Below are 16,208 nucleotides of genomic sequence, written 5' to 3'. Positions count from 1 at the left end.
CAGTATACAGCCTTGACGTACTCCTTTTCCTATTTGGAACCAGTCTGTTGTTCCATGTCCAGTTCTAACTGTTGCTTCCTGACCTGCATATAGGTTTCTCAAGAGGCTGGTCAGGTGGTCTGGTATTCCCATCTCTTTCAGAATTTTCCACAGTTTGTGGTGATCCACACAGTCAAGGGCTTTGGCATAGTCAATATAGCAAAAATAGATCTTTTTCTGGAACTCTCTTGCTTTTTCAATGATCCAGTGGATGTTGGGGAGAAGGCAATGGCACCCCACTCCAGTACTGTTGCCTGGAAAATCCCATGGATGAAGGAGCCTGGTGGGCTGCAGTCCATGTGGTCACTAAGAGTCAGACACGACTCAGCGACTTCACTTTCACTTTCCACTTTCATGCATTGGAGAAGGAAATGGCAACCCACTCCAGTGTTCTTGCCTGGAGAATCCCATGGACGGAGAAGCCTGGTAGGCTGCAGTCCATGGGGTCGCACAGAGTTGGACACGACTGAAGCGACTTAGCAGCAGCAGCAGCAGCAGTGGATGTTGGCAATTTGATCTCTAGTTCCTCTGCCTTTTCTAAAACCAGCTTGAACATCTGGTAGTTCACGGTTCACGTATTACTGAAGCCTGGCTTGGAGAATTTTTTTTTTTTTTAATTTTATTTTATTTTTAAACTTTACAATATTGCATTGGTTCTGCCATATATCGAAATGAATCCGCCACAGGCATACATATGTTCCCCATCCTGATCCCTCCTCCCTCCTCCCTCCCCATACCATCCCTCTGGGTCGTCCCAGTGCACCAGCCCCAAGCATCCAGTATTGTGCATCGAATCTGGACTGGCGACTCATTTCATGTATGATATTATACATATTTCAATGCCATTCTCCCAAATCATCCCACCCTCTCCCCCTCCCACAGAGTCCTGGCTTGGAGAATTTTGAGTATTACTTTACTAGCTGAGATGAGTGCAATTGTGCAGTAGTTTGAACATTCTTTGGCATTGCCTTTCTTTGGGATTGGAATGAAAACTGACCTTTTCCAGTCCTGTGGCCACTGCTGAGTTTTCCAAATTTGCTGGCACATGGAGTGCAGCATTTTCACAGCATCATCTTTCAGGATTTGAAATAGCTCACCTGGAATTCCATGACGAAATTTAAATTTCACCTTCCTAACTTTTTTTAAGTTACTTTTAAGATTTGGGATTTGTTTCTCTTCTTTCTGTTAATAAGCTCACATTGTGTATCAGTAATAATGCTTAAAAGATAAAGTTGTATTGAATGCTAAAACTTTTTGAACCTAATGATTTTTTGGATTCATAGTGTTTTGTTAGTTGGTTTTGTTGTTTTATCGGTCAAGGCTATGAATTCTTTTGATAATCTCCACTTTGACTTAGAGTGTGACCTAATGGAAAGAGCACAGGTAATGAAATCAAACAAACCTACACTTACTGGCATTTGGACATGGTGCAGTGAACTGCCCTCTCTGAGCTTCAGCTTCCTCATCTCTGAAACCAATGACAAATTACTATAGATTAAAGACCCTGATGCTGGGAAAGATTGAGGGCAGGAGGAGAAGGGGGTGACAGAGGATGAGATGGTTGGATGGCATCATCAACTCAATGAATATGAGTTTGAGCAAACTTTAGGAGATAGCAAAGGGCAGGGAAGCCTGTCTGTTGTGGTCCAAAGGGTCACAAAAGAGTTGGACACAACTTAGCAACTGAACAACAATAAAATTCACGTATTATGTTTAACACATACATTTTGGTATCAATTGTATCAGTAATTAGTTCATACCTGAAATATAAATACCAATATAAACTTTACTCAACATTGCTCTGAAGAGAGGCATGTTAAGTCACAAACTTTCAGTTCTTGCTAATCTCCTATAAACTTGTTTTCTGTTTCAAGATATTAAAGGTTTACTAAGTGAAAGACCAAGAAGAAAAACAAATAACCTTCAAAATAATTTATCATTTTCTATAAACTTCTACTAGGAAATTAAGTTTGTGACTTTAAGCCTTCTAAAATTTTAGTAGTATTTACTCTAAGTTAAAGTGACATACTAGGCAGTTCTACTTTTTGCCCTGAGAGCAGTATTGTCAACTTACAGTTAATTCCAGCCTATAGGTAACAGTTCCACTTACTGTATGTAGAACTATGAGGATTTAGTAAGAACTGATATATTTCCCACTGCTAAAATGTGTATTTTAAGCTAGATTGTCAGTTATAAAGACTTCAATTTTATTGGGTCTTACTGGCAAAATTACATTATTTCTTGTATCAGAATCACTGGGTCTTTTATGAAGTTAGGCTTTTATTCACTTACCTAAATTTTTAAAATAATGAGGCTTGATACTAGAAACCAATGTAAATGAATATTCTACACTATTTCTATACCTATGTATTATGGGAAAATAAGGATACTGTTTGATTATACCTTCTCTAATCTCAAATAAAAGTGAATAGTTTAATACATTATTCTTGTATAGTGAGTGAGTGAGTGAAGTCGCTCAGTCGTGTCTGACTCTTTGCCACCCCGTGGACTGTAGCCCACCAGGCTCCTCCATCCATGGGATGCTCCACGCAGGAATACTGGAGTGGGTTGCCATTTCCTTCTCCAGTTCTTGAATAGTGTTTTTTACCAACAGTAGAACATTTGAAATATACTCAAATTCCTTGAAACAATCATGTAAGATAAGTATTACCATCCCTGTTTTTATAGGTAAAGGAACTAAATGTAAACAAATGGTAAAATTGCTACCTGTGCCATTTTCTTATACTGAGTGGAGTGCTGTTTCCACTGTGCCACAGATTTTATACTTAATGAGAATTCAACTAGGTATTATAGATATTGTCATTTTAGAACCATTAAAACTCATATGCTAAATTTCTTACACTAAATTGAACAACTTCTTACACTAAATTTACCTCCTTGTGCTAGGCATTTAAAAAAAAAAAGCAATTTTTCTTTTCTAGAGGAGGATCTTTGGAGTCTGTATAACAAGCAGGTAGAAATGAACAGCTTATACACTTAGGTTAATAAAGTTCCTATTACTAATCTTGAAGAGCAATTAGTAGCCCACCTTTAAAGAGTTGGATAAATCTAAACTCTTAGTCCCTGCCTACTGATGGCAGTTTGTTTTCTGGGAATGAAGAACAAGCGGAACACAAAATATTTGTAAAAGTTCAAATAAAACAAATTATCAGTTATTTACTAACCTCTTTTTGGACAACAGAAAAAATGTGAACGGTATTGGCCTTTGTTTGGAGAAGACCCTATAACATTTGCACCATTTAAAATTTCTTGTGTAAGTACCTATATTCATAAACATTATTTAATCAGGCAGTGGGTATGTCAGACTGATGAATAGTTAACTTATAATTGTGTTGAATCTTATGGGTTATATAAGCCAAGCACTCAGTGTTTTCATGTGAATCTATACTTAATTATAATAAACAAATATTAATAATGCTTGTTTTACAATGCTTTTTAAAATTTGACTATAATTGTTTTACAGTATTGTGTTGCATAGTGTATATAAATTAAGGAACTTTAAGAATGACTTTTCTTAAATGTATAATTTCCTTATTATGTTAATTCTGTCTTAGTCTTTGCATGTAAGTTGATTGTAAGTGTTACATATCTAAGAATAAACAAATAACTATGCTCTTATTCAACTAATGGGAAAGATCCTTGATGCTGAAGCATAGTTTATGATGTTAATCTTTCATAACCATGTTATTCTCCCCTTATAATTATATACAAAGATAGGTTTGAGAACCTCCATCCTAATAGCAGAGATTGACCCTTTATGGCAGAAAACTTGACATGAAACTTAAAATAGATACCTATTTGATGAGCTTTGGAAACGAATTAAATTCAAGTCCTAAAACTAACAAAGCATAAATCTGAGAAGATTAATTAAAAAATAAAAACAGTGAGGGGAAAAAGAAATAGTGAGCTTTAGAATAGAACCAACACTTTGCTTTGGATTACATATGATGGTGTCTTTTTATAATCACTTAAAATAATTTCCCCATATTAATCAGGGTTTTCCAGAGAACAGAAGCAGTAGAATGTGTATATACAGAAAAGAGATTTGTCAGAATTGACTCACGTGACTATGGAAGCTGGCAAGTCCAAAATCTGCAGTCAGGGTGGGCAAGCTGGAGATCCAGGAGGAGCTGATGCTTCGGTTTCAGGCTGAAGACCCACAGCCTGGAGACCGAGAGCCAATACTGCAATTCTAGTCTGAAGGTGGGAAGGCTGAGACCCAGACAAACTAACATTTCAGCTCCAGTCCAAAGACAGTCAGCTGTAGAACCACGAAGAGCCAGTGCTGAAAGCAGTCTCCTGGAGAATTCTCTCTTACTTGGAGGAGTCTGATCCTTTCGTTCTATTCATGGATTAACTGATTGGATGAGGGCCAACCACTCTACTCAAAATCTACTGATTTAAATGTTCATTTCACCCCAAAACTCCCTCACAGGAACACGAAGAATAACGTATGACTGAGAATCAGAGCACACCGTGGCCAAGCCAAATTGACAAATAAAATTGACCATTGCATTACCCATCTCAAAACTGTTTTTTATTTTGTTTTCCATGGTTAAATGAAATATAATTTCTGTGATCTTACTCGTCATTGCTGTATTCAAGAAGTCCTTAATTTTATGACTTATTTGTATTTAGGACTTCTGAATTCCTCTGATGCTACCAGGAATTTAGTGCTTTCTAGGTTGATTAAGATAAGGACTCAAACTGTGTTCCACAGTCTTCCTTTATAATGCAGTGTGATTGTTAGAATCTTAACTTTAACTCATAATTATAACAGCCTGCATTTAATGTATAGTCAATTCTCTAAAGTCCTGGTTAGAATTAACTGTGGATTAAATATTTAAAAAATTAAAATCCTACTGCATTTCATATTATTTGCAATGAGTAAAAAACAGTATATAACCATATTGTACTTCTGTGATGGAACACTTCCTAACCCCACCCCTACCTACCACCCCCACCCCCACCACCAGTTTAGAGAGTATTCTACAGTATTAAATACCTGGACAGTTCAGGAAATCTAGTTCTATGCAATGTGGTTATGTTGAAAATTTGTAAATTTAAATGTACTAACTGTAATGAATGTCACAGTTTAGGTGACAGCATATAGTGATTAATGGTCAACAACAAAACAAAATTTTAACAGGCAGGGATCAGGAATAGTAAACAATTTATCATAATCAATAGAGAAAAGTAGGAAATAGTTTGAAATTTGGGAAAAGATGAATTGATTTGAGGATTGGTTTTTCAATTGCACTAATGAGTAATTTTTAAAAGTCCTGTTAATAAAAAGTTTGATTTGATCAATAAGAGCTGGTTTGATTTGTCAGTGATGGGATTGCTGAAGCAGCAGAATTTTTCTTTTCAAAATTTCAAAATGGAAGTAATTTGTATGTCATGTGATTGTTTCAGAGAACTCAGGATTTGTTATCACTGTTGTAAAACACAAATCAAATGTATGAATAGAAAGCAAGGTAGTGAAAATAACCATAGTAAGTGATTTGACTCGACTTGGCAATCACAGTGTTTAAGACTGAGAGTATTAGAAGCTCTCTCGATTTGGGGATGGGAAAGAGGGTAGAGTGTTGGTGAGGAGTGAGGGCCTGGCTAGCCGGAGCTCAGAAGCATGTTGCTGCTTACAGCCACTTCGATCAGCACTGTCCATGGGTCAGTCTAGCCCACTGCCTGTTTTGTGAGTGAAGTTTTATTGATGTACAGCCTTGCCCACTAATTTACATATTTGCCTATCACAGCACAACAGAGACTTCACGGCCTACAAAGTCAAAAATATTTATCTCACCTTTTATAGGTGAGCAAACATTATCTTGGACCAGTGTTTTCATTTATTCTGTGTTTTAAAAACATAACTTTCCCCCTAATGTTATTTAAAAAGTTCAAAATAAATTATTATGGTTTATAACATTAAAGCCGGAATAATGTTGATTTTTTTTTAATTAGTAAAGCAGCATATCTGTTGCTCTTGACAATTGATGTCCTCACCTATCTGTAGTTTTAGTTAAAAAAGGCAAAAATAAGTTTACTTAGTGACAAATTGATGAAGAGGCTTCATTCTAATACACTGACAAATAACAGTAAGAGACTTTTAAAGTGACTATTTTGTCATCAACCAAAATAATAATTTGGGATTTTCTGAATGCATCTTTTTCCTTACCCATTTGGCATCCATTTAACTCAGAGTTTAAGTGTTAGGTAGAGAAAAATCAAGCTTAATAGATAAAATGATTGAAGGAGTTTGTAGTATTTAGGAGTGACGTTTTGTTTGTAGGTGTTATTTCTGTTACATGATTCTGGTGATGGTTGTCACCTTGCAAGTATTTTGTTGGATGATCCACTCCTAGCTTAGTAATTGGTTGACAGACACTTCTGTTTAAAAAACTTCTAAATAAAACTTAAATAACCAAATTGATGACTTTTGGAATGGTTGTTTTTATAATAATTAGACATACCTAGAATTTTAAAGGTAATTTCATATTGTAAGAAATTATTGTTTTGGCATGTAAATATTTTTGTTTTAATGTTCTCACTGACTCACAAGTGTTTCTCTTTATTTAGGAAGCTGAACAAGCAAGAACAGACTACTTCATTAGGACACTCTTACTTGAATTTCAAAATGTAAGTATTTTCCATTTAGAGATAGTTTCTAAGAATATGTACCCTAAAGAGACGATATGTGTAAACAGTATACTATCTTATCTTACATTAGTTAAGGAGATGTATTTTTTGTTGTTGTTATGTAGTGTAACAAAGAAGAAAATCAGATGTAATATTTTATTATCTTAAGCCTTATATTTAAAGTAATATAAACTTTAACTCACTTAGAATCTTTCCCTAAGTTAAATTTACACTATGGAATAACTGGTTTCTTTGCTGTAGATATTTTTCCTCTATTGCAATAAACAGATTAGGTTATTATTTACATAATTATTACCCACTTTTACTAGTTTACAATGTTTTAGACAGCGACAAACCACCATTAAAGCTAGTCTTCGGACTTCTGTGGTGGTCCAGTGGTTAAGAATTTGTCTGCCAGTGCAAGGGATCCCTGGTCCCAGAAGATCCCATGTGCCTTGAGGAAACTAAGCCCATGTGCCACGACTACTGAGCCTACTTGTCTAGAGCCTGTGCTCTGCAACAAGAGAAGCTACCACAATGAGAAGCTGTTGAACAACAACGAAGAGTAGCCCCCATTCACCACAACTATGGCACCCAACTCCAGTACTCTTGCCTGGAAAATCCCATGGACGGAGGAGCCTGGTAGGCTGCAGTCCATGGGGTTGCTAAGAGTCGGACACGACTGAGCGACTTCACTTTCACTTTTCACTTTCATGCATTGGAGAAGGAAATGGCACCCCACTCCAGTGTTCTTGCCTGGAGAATCCCAGGGACGGGGGAGCCTGGTGGGCTGCCGTCTATGGGATCGCACAGAGTCGGACACGACTAAAGCGACTTAGCAGCAGCAGAGAAAGCCTGTGTGCAGCAATGAAGACACAGTGCATTCAAAAATTTAAAAAAAAAAAAAAAAAAGCTAAGTCTTCATTTAGATATATCTTGTTTTCACTTGAGGCCTGTGACTTCAACAGAACTATATAAAATGAAGTTTCTTCAGGAATGAATAAAAAATCTGATGGATATGAGAGAAGGCCTATCAGTTCTTCCTCAGTCTTAAATTTAAATCACTTTAAAGTAAATAACCAAAATAAATAAGTAAAAAATAAAGTAAATAAGCTTGGCCATAAAGCTTACCATTTCTTCTTCAACCAGTGCATTTATAAACATACTTAATTCCTTCCTGATGATAAGTAGACATGGTTCCAGTAGTTGTAGCAACCCTTCTCCCGACTAATCATTTCCCTTTAGTTGACTCAATTATTATCACTTTGGTTGCTATTTTTTAATCTGTACTACTAATAATAGGTACTTTATGGAATTTCAGTAGTATATCAGGCATTTCAGTCCTCCTAACTTGTATAGTGGTAGATACTGTTTTCTCCATTGCCCACTGATGAAGATAGAGTCTTTGAGAAATTAGGTAACTTACCTAAAGTTATTCAGTAAATGACAGAAGTAGAATTTGAATACAGTTTTGCCTGAATGCCAAGCAGTGCTTTTTCTGCTTAACACCTAGAATAGCCATTCTTCAGGTTCTTAAAAATTACAGAAGTTTCCAAAGAGCTCTTGTTTATGTGGGTTATATCTTTTATTATTTACTATATTTGAAATGAAAACTGAGTTTTTTTTTTTTAATACACAAGCAGACATTGCACAAGCTCTCAAAGTGATGACATCATCTTAAGTCTTGTAGCCTTGAGAAGACTGCTGTACACTGATGAGAGAATGAGAGTGGAAATGGCAAATAACACCTTAGTATTATTATAGCGTGAAATAACGTGAAAGCTATTTCACAAACCCCTTGAAAGGGTAGGGAGATGGATGGCAGCCTGCACCATAATTTGAGTAGGTTTGGGTTCGGAAATTTTCATTTCTAATTTTCTTTTTCATTTAAATAGTCTACTAGCCTTCTAACTGTAATGGATTCTAAAACAATGCTTATGGTATATTGCTTATCCATTTACTACTGTAGATTAACTATATAGTATTCTGGTTAAAGTGCAGGTTTTGGAAGTAAGACTGCCTGCTTTCAGACCCCATACTGTCATTTGCTATGAAACATTACGCAGGTTATTCTTTCTGTCTCAATTTCCTTACCTATAAAATTAGGATAGTACTAACAGTACCTTCCCCATCGTATTACATGCAGGATTAAGAAAAGGTATGTGATAAATGTAGGCTATCTTTTTTTTTTTAACAAAGTGCTGAATATGACATACATATCTTAGAAATGGCAGCAAAGTGAAATGTGCAGCTTTTCTGTGTGGTTTAAAATTTGTAACTGTATTTTCATATGATTGAATTTCTGTTATTCTTCAAGGAATCTCGTAGGCTATATCAGTTTCATTATGTGAACTGGCCAGACCATGATGTTCCTTCATCATTTGATTCTATTCTGGACATGATAAGCTTAATGAGGAAATACCAGGAACATGAAGATGTGCCTATTTGTATTCATTGCAGGTACAAAAGAATTTTCTAAATATTTAATTAAATATTTTTCAGTATAGATGGCATTATAATGTGGGTAATGTATAGCATTTTGAAACATAAGTTTGGAATTTCATTAGATTGGTCATTATATGGGTTTCTAAATAGTAAAAGTGACTTGAATCCTGAGGCAGTTTTCCTTCTCTTAATTTTTTATTTTACATTAGATCCTTCCAAAAGACTTAAAATCATAGTACTTATTTCATAAAATAGCAATTTATTTTTTAAGTGACTTATACCTGTATTCACATTTGTTATAAAAAGTAAATGAAATTTTTTGGACTCAGAGGTTAATTAACTCAGGTTAATTCAATAGTTAAAAGATATTAGTGGAGTTATATTTAAAATGGATAGCCAACAGGGGCCTACTCTATAGCACAGGGAACTCTGCTCCATGTTATGTGGCAGCATGGATGGGAGGGGAGTTTGGGGAAGAACAGATGGCTGAGTCTCTTTGCTTTCCACCTGAAACTGTCACCTCATTGTTAATTGACTCGAATATAAAAAATAAAAAGTTAAAAAAAAACATTAGTGGTGATGGAGCACCAAAGATAGTTTACTTAGCCAGTTGGTTGGATTGTAATGCCTGTATTAGTGAAGTGAAAGGGCTACTTTTTCTTTATGAACCAGAAAGGTGACCTGCTGATATAGACGTGGGAATCAGTTAGCAACCTGCTTAATTAAAATGATTTTTCTTTAGTTCGTCTGTGATTAGCTGAGTCTAAGTAGTTAACTGGTTTAAAAGAGAAGGGTCTGTTTAATTGTAGAATTATAAGATAAATTGCTTTGGCTTGACTTCTTTACACGTTAACTGAAATTATTTCCTGTTGTATTCATATTGTCCAGCCAATGTATATAGGTCATAAACCCAATTTGATGTGAAGATTTTCTTTTAATAAAATAAAGTTGATCATTTAATGTTTTTGAACAACCAAAATATTATGTTAACTGTAATGTTTCATTGATATAGTCTCTGTCTTTGTAATATCACACTTTTAACCACCAAGTTTTACATATATATCATTTAGCTCTAGTAAACCCTTAACACTAAAATTTTATAAGTGTTTTGATGTGTGGAATTGACAAATAAATCAGTGATTTAAAATTAATATTATTGATGTCTATTGTTAAGAGCTTTTTAGAAAACCATACTAAATTGCTTATAAGGTACTGTATCATGGATTCTTAGATTACATGATATTTCTAAAAGTTTCAAAATACATATGAAAGTGCTGCCCAAATTTTTTTCCGCCTAAAATTATTAAAGATGTCAATAACATCTTTTTACTCATAGTGATTTCCAGCCTTTGGGTGCATTTGCCTCCCTCTAGCTGAAAACTAGTTACTTCAAAGTATTTTTGTCATGTTTTAAAATAACTAACTTTGATATTTTATTTTACATTCTTTAGGTTCTGTTCTTCAGAAGATTAGAAAGCATTAGTGGCCTTTCTTTAGTGTAACTGCTCATGTTCAAACCAGTTTCTGGGGCTTGTTAATCTTCACCTTTCCTGTACCTTTTGCAGATTGAAATGATATAGATTTCTTCCTCTACCAGAGCTATCTAGAACATAGTATAAATTTATCTCTGCAAGGTGTTTTGTTAGCTAGACAAGGTTTCACAAGGTAGACAGACTTTCAGAGTGAAGGCTTCTAGGTATTACTCTTGCAAGTTCCTTAAATTAAAGGAAAACAATATATAAATCATAATGTTAAGGATCTTTGCCCTGCACACATCTTAAGTTGTAGTTTACTTACTAAGTAAGTAGAATTTTATCAGCTTTCTTAAATGATTTTTTGCTTCTGAGTATTAACATATTTATCCACATTTATCTTATAGTTCTTTTATTACAAAAATCAAATTGTTTTTTCAAATTTTATATCCATAGTGCAGGCTGTGGAAGAACGGGTGCCATTTGTGCCATAGATTATACGTGGAATTTACTAAAAGCTGGGGTAAGAATTTTTATATAGTGTTATATCTAATTCATCTGTTATGATTTTTAAACTTATGACTAATTGCAGTAAATTATACCATATGTTTTGTTATACATGTTACTACTTTTTTAGAAGTAGCTTTGCTATGTAAGAGATAAAGGCAGTGAAAGGTATAAATGATGCATATTAGCTTGAGGGTAATACACTGGGCAGCAAAATAAACATATTGTCACTCATTTGTTCTGAATGAATTTATACCTACATTAGACATGTACGCTCTGCATTGACTTTTCCAAATACTGCACCTCTGTTGCCTTTTATATTTATCTATGTATAAATATAATCAATTCAGTGAATATTTATGTCTAACTGGAAACATTATATAGTATAGGGTTAAGAATGCTGACTGGAGCTAGACCTCCAAGGTTAAAATTCTTGGCTCTGTCATTTACTAGTTGTGGGATCTTGGTCGAATTACTTGATCTCATTGTACCATAATTTCTTTATTTGGAAGTGGGAATCATAACATTAATAATTGAAGAATTAAGTAAGTTCTTAAGAAACTTGTAAAGTTCATCACTACTATGTGGCAGGTAGCAAGTGTTCCATTTACTGTTAGTTTTTATTATAATCCTTGTTGTTATTGTTGCTACTACTTCTGTTTCCAAAAAATTGGTTTTGATACCATGGAGGATATAAAGAAATAGCCTTCATTACAGATTTAAAAAGCATAAGTCTCCTTATTATATGTAGATTTGGTTTATTTGCTGGTTCTATAGTACATTCATTTTCTATGAATTAGGAAGTTTTATTCTTCATAGCTTTATAGTTTCTATGAATATGTCAATCTGTTATATAAAATATGAACAATAAAATATTTATTTTCTTTTCCTTCTTCCTTTTATTCATTTTCCTTTTTTTTCTCTGCCTTTCTATTTTGTACTTTTGCATAAGGAATATTTAAATTTTCAATAGTTTTTCAAAAAGCCTGCTGTTAAATTTTATTTTTGTATTCCCCCATTCTAATCATTTCCTGATACTCATATGAAATGAATAAAATTTAAGTGGCTTTGTAACACATTTTAACATAAAAATCAGGGATTAAAATCCGGGCGGGAAGCATTTGGATGAATACAAGCAGGCAAACATCTTGTCATTTCAGAAGGGTTGTGTATCTTGAATATAGTCCCCATTTGATTGAGTTTAACATAACAACTATACTCTTAAGGCTTAGGTTAGGAATTGATATAAAAATATTTTGATATATGTCAAGACTCCTAAGCAGTGAACCTAGAAATCACATTTTAACTTTTCTATCTCTTTTATCTCTCCAAAATATTCTTGCTGATGACCAAGTTCTAATAATTCTGCCTCAGCAATATGTCTCAAATCCATTGGTTTTTCTTTTTGGAATGCTTCAGTAAACCTCCACCAGTTTCTCCCCTTTTCACTCTTTTATTTTCCCTGCTACAAAAGTTACCCAGATATTAGATCTGCTCATGTCTATATTTCTGCTCATGTCTACAATTGCCTATTGTAGTAGTTAAAATACCAGGTGTAGAAACTAATTCTGTAGGATTCACAATCAGTCTCCAGAGATGTAGCTGTCTTAACTGGTCCTTATAGAGACAGCCAAGAAAACACTAGCCTATAGAATGAATTCAAACTCTATCATGTTTGTATTCTGACAAGTAGCCTTATCTTTTCTCTTTTGAACAGCTCTCCTTCTTTCAGTCTTTTAGTCGGTTTTATCTACATCAAACTTCTCTATTCCCCAAATAGATTATACATTCTATCTGCCATGTTTGTGTATATTTCTTTAATTTTTCACTCACATACCAATCAGTGTTGGTCACAGCATATTTACTCCAACTGTACTGCAACCATACGTTGGCTGGACATTTATCTGTCTCCGTATCTGGCTCACTAACTTGACTGCTGAGAGTCAAGATTAGTTCTTGGCTCTAGACAGTCACTGATACATGATAGGTAGTGCTTAATAAATGTTTTTAGTTATCCAGCTATATATAACGTCTGTATGAAAAGTTGAGCACTGTTACACTGTTTTTCTGAATGGTTGTCCAGAGTTCATGTATTAAATTCTTTGTTTTAGAAAATACCAGAAGAATTTAATGTTTTTAACTTAATACAAGAAATGAGAACACAGAGGCATTCTGCAGTACAAACTAAGGTATGTTTTTCTGTTTCACTTTATGAAGTGTATTTTTATAATTGCCTTCACTTTTTAATGTCTTTTCCCTTGTTTATCACTTCATCTCCTTAATAGGAGCAATATGAGCTTGTTCATAGAGCTATCGCCCAACTGTTTGAAAAACAGCTACAACTGTATGAAATTCATGGCACCCAGAAAATTACTGATGGAGTGGTAGGTGTTCTTTGCATATTAATTTTAGAAAATTTACTTTTTACCAAGATGTGACATTTAGCTTTTTAATTTTCATCCTGTGTTTTATCTAATAATAAATATCTGTTAGTTATTAGTTTTATTTGTTATTTTTAAATTCCTTTTCTTCTCCCTAGTTCAATCTCTCCTGTGATGAATAATTTAATGACTCTAATAAAAGTTAAATAATATTCTAAATAAAATATATTTATGAATTTAGATCTTTAAAATTATATAATTCAATATCATTTCAAGTATAGATTACTTTTAACAAATTAACTGCATTTTTGTCTCCCCTTCCATCCAACCAAAGTAAGTCTAAGTTGATTCTTCATGAATTTTATTTTGGTTTTGGTCATCATGATATACAGTTTTGTCATTATTTTGTATGTGCTTTTTAATTAAGTAGAATTATAAGACCACGATTATGTCCCTTTGGGGCTTTAGTTGTCATTTTAGTGTTAAAAGATTTTATTGACAAAAGTACTGTTTTCTCACAGTGCTCTCTTTCTGCCTTTTAAAAAAGTACTCCTCTTACTTCCTCTCTATAATTATTCTATCCTTGAAGGTATTGGGCTATTTTTTGGAGTGTTTTTGGATAAATTTCTTTACATCTTTATTATTGAACCTAAGTTAACTGTCACTTGATAAACTAATTTAGCTCCAATAACTTAAATAAAATGAAGATATTACTGGCAACATTTATAACCTTTGTTTTAATTTTTTTCCCCTTTTATGTGGTTTTGGCAATTTCCGAGACTATTTGTTTGAAATATCTTGGTGTTATGAGAGATTAGTTAACCAAATGCATATTACCTCAATGTGTGAAGTAATATTGACCCATGGATTTCGGGGATAGTGTATTTCCTTTATTAGACATGTGATAGTTTCAGATTTTTAAGATTGATATATGTGACCTTATTATTATTTCCTTCATCAACAAAGGAATCATTGTGCAACTATGCCTCATATATTATCACATCTGTTTTATCTTTAGTTTAATTAAAGCCTGTTATAGCCTGTGCTCAACATAGCCAAATATTTTATAATATAGAGTAGAATGTCTGTATATTACTGCGTATAATTTTACCTAACTTGAGACTCCTTTAAATTTACAAAAACTAAGTAGGCTACATTCTTCTTTAAACTTTATTTGAAAAATATTTTTGTTTTTTTCCGTAAATGCAATATTAATTTCAAGGTTAAAGTTTTTGAATTTCAGAGTTCCTTATTCCTAGAAACAAAAATATTTTTAATGTATAGAAATTATTTACATTAATTTTTGTTGAGATATAATTAACATGTAGCATTACTTTCAGGTGTACACCACTGTGATTCAACATTTGCATATATTGTGAAATTATCACTATAATAAGTCTAGTTAATATCCATCATCATACATAGTTAACAGAATTTTTTTCTTGTGGTTAGAACTGTTAATATGTATTCTCTTATGTGCTAAGTCATTTTAGTGGTGTCTGACTCTGTGTGACCCTTTGGATTGTAGCCTGCTAGGCTCCTCTATCCATGGGATTCTCCAGGCAAGAATACTGGAGTGGCTTGCCATGCCCTTCTCCAGAGGATCTTTCTGTCCCAGGGTGAACCCATGTCTCTTATGTCTCCTGCACTGGCAGGCAGATACTTTACTACTGGCACCACCTGGGAAGCCCATTTACTCTTAGGAACCTTCAAATATAAAATACAGTATTATTAATTATAGTCACCAAACTGTATATTATATCCCGTGACTGACTTACAAGAGGAAATTTGCAAACTTTGACCCTGTTTCACTCACTTTGGGTCTACCACTGACACCACCTCTGTTTTCTGTATCTTTGGGTTTGGTTTTTTGTTTTCTTTTTCCACATATGAGATCATACGCTATTTGTCTTTTCTCTGACTTAATTCACTTGGTATAATGCCCTCAAGTTCCATTCATGTTGTTGCAAATGGCAAGATTTCATTCTTTTTTAAGACCAAATGATATTCCATTTGTGTGTGTGTGTATGTGTGTATCTTCAACTTAGTGTTTTGTTTTCTTCAGATAAATATATGGAAGGAAGTGCAATTGCTGGATCATATGGTAGTTCTATTCTTAATTTTTTGAGGAACCTCTGTGCTGTTTTATATAATGGCTGCATCAGTTTGCATTCCCACCAACAGTACACAAAGGTTCCCTTTTGTTTTTTCCTTGTCTTTTTGATAATTGCCATTTTGACAGGTATGAGGTCTTAGTATGGTTTTGATTTTCATCTTCCTTAAGATTAGTGATGTTGAGCACCTTTTCACATACCTGTTGGCCATCCTCGTGTCTTCTTTGGAAAAAATATCTTTTCAAATCTTCCCCCATTTTTTAATTGACTTGTTTGTGGGGTTTTTTTTTTTTTTTTTTTTGCTACAGTGTTATGTGAGTTCCTTAAATTTTTTAAGGTATTAACCCCTTATCAGATACATGGTTTGCAAATATTGTTTCCCATTTGGTAGGTCGCCTTTTCATTTTCCTGATTGTTTGCTTTGCTATCCAGAAGCTTTTTAGTTTGATATAATCCCACTTGCTTAACTTTGCTTTTGTTGCCTTTGCTAGGAAAAAAAAATACAGTGTTCAGTGTTGTATTTTTTCAAGCTTTTAACTGTATTTAAGTTATCTCCAGAAAATATGTGATAAATATTGCTTTATTTTCATCTT

The 16,208-nt window shown here is 33.9% G+C and overlaps 1 protein-coding gene across 4 annotated transcripts in view; it reads left to right on the top strand.

Annotated features, from left to right (window-relative positions):
* PTPN12 (protein tyrosine phosphatase non-receptor type 12) overlaps positions 1-16,208 on the top strand; it is a 92,185-nt gene that overhangs the window by 55,599 nt on the left and 20,378 nt on the right. For all 4 annotated transcript variants that reach the window (NM_001205991.1, XM_059885630.1, XM_059885631.1 and 1 more), the window contains 6 exons: positions 3,242-3,313; positions 6,637-6,696; positions 9,014-9,156; positions 11,070-11,136; positions 13,232-13,309; positions 13,406-13,504. In NM_001205991.1, the coding sequence (NP_001192920.1) occupies positions 3,242-3,313; positions 6,637-6,696; positions 9,014-9,156; positions 11,070-11,136; positions 13,232-13,309; positions 13,406-13,504 (519 nt within the window). The remainder of the gene's footprint in view (positions 1-3,241; positions 3,314-6,636; positions 6,697-9,013; positions 9,157-11,069; positions 11,137-13,231; positions 13,310-13,405; positions 13,505-16,208) is intronic.

The sequence above is a fragment of the Bos taurus genome, chromosome 4 (genome assembly GCF_002263795.3).
Source record: "Bos taurus isolate L1 Dominette 01449 registration number 42190680 breed Hereford chromosome 4, ARS-UCD2.0, whole genome shotgun sequence".
NCBI lineage: Eukaryota > Metazoa > Chordata > Mammalia > Artiodactyla > Bovidae > Bos > Bos taurus.
This window is presented reverse-complemented; position numbering and strand designations above follow the sequence as displayed.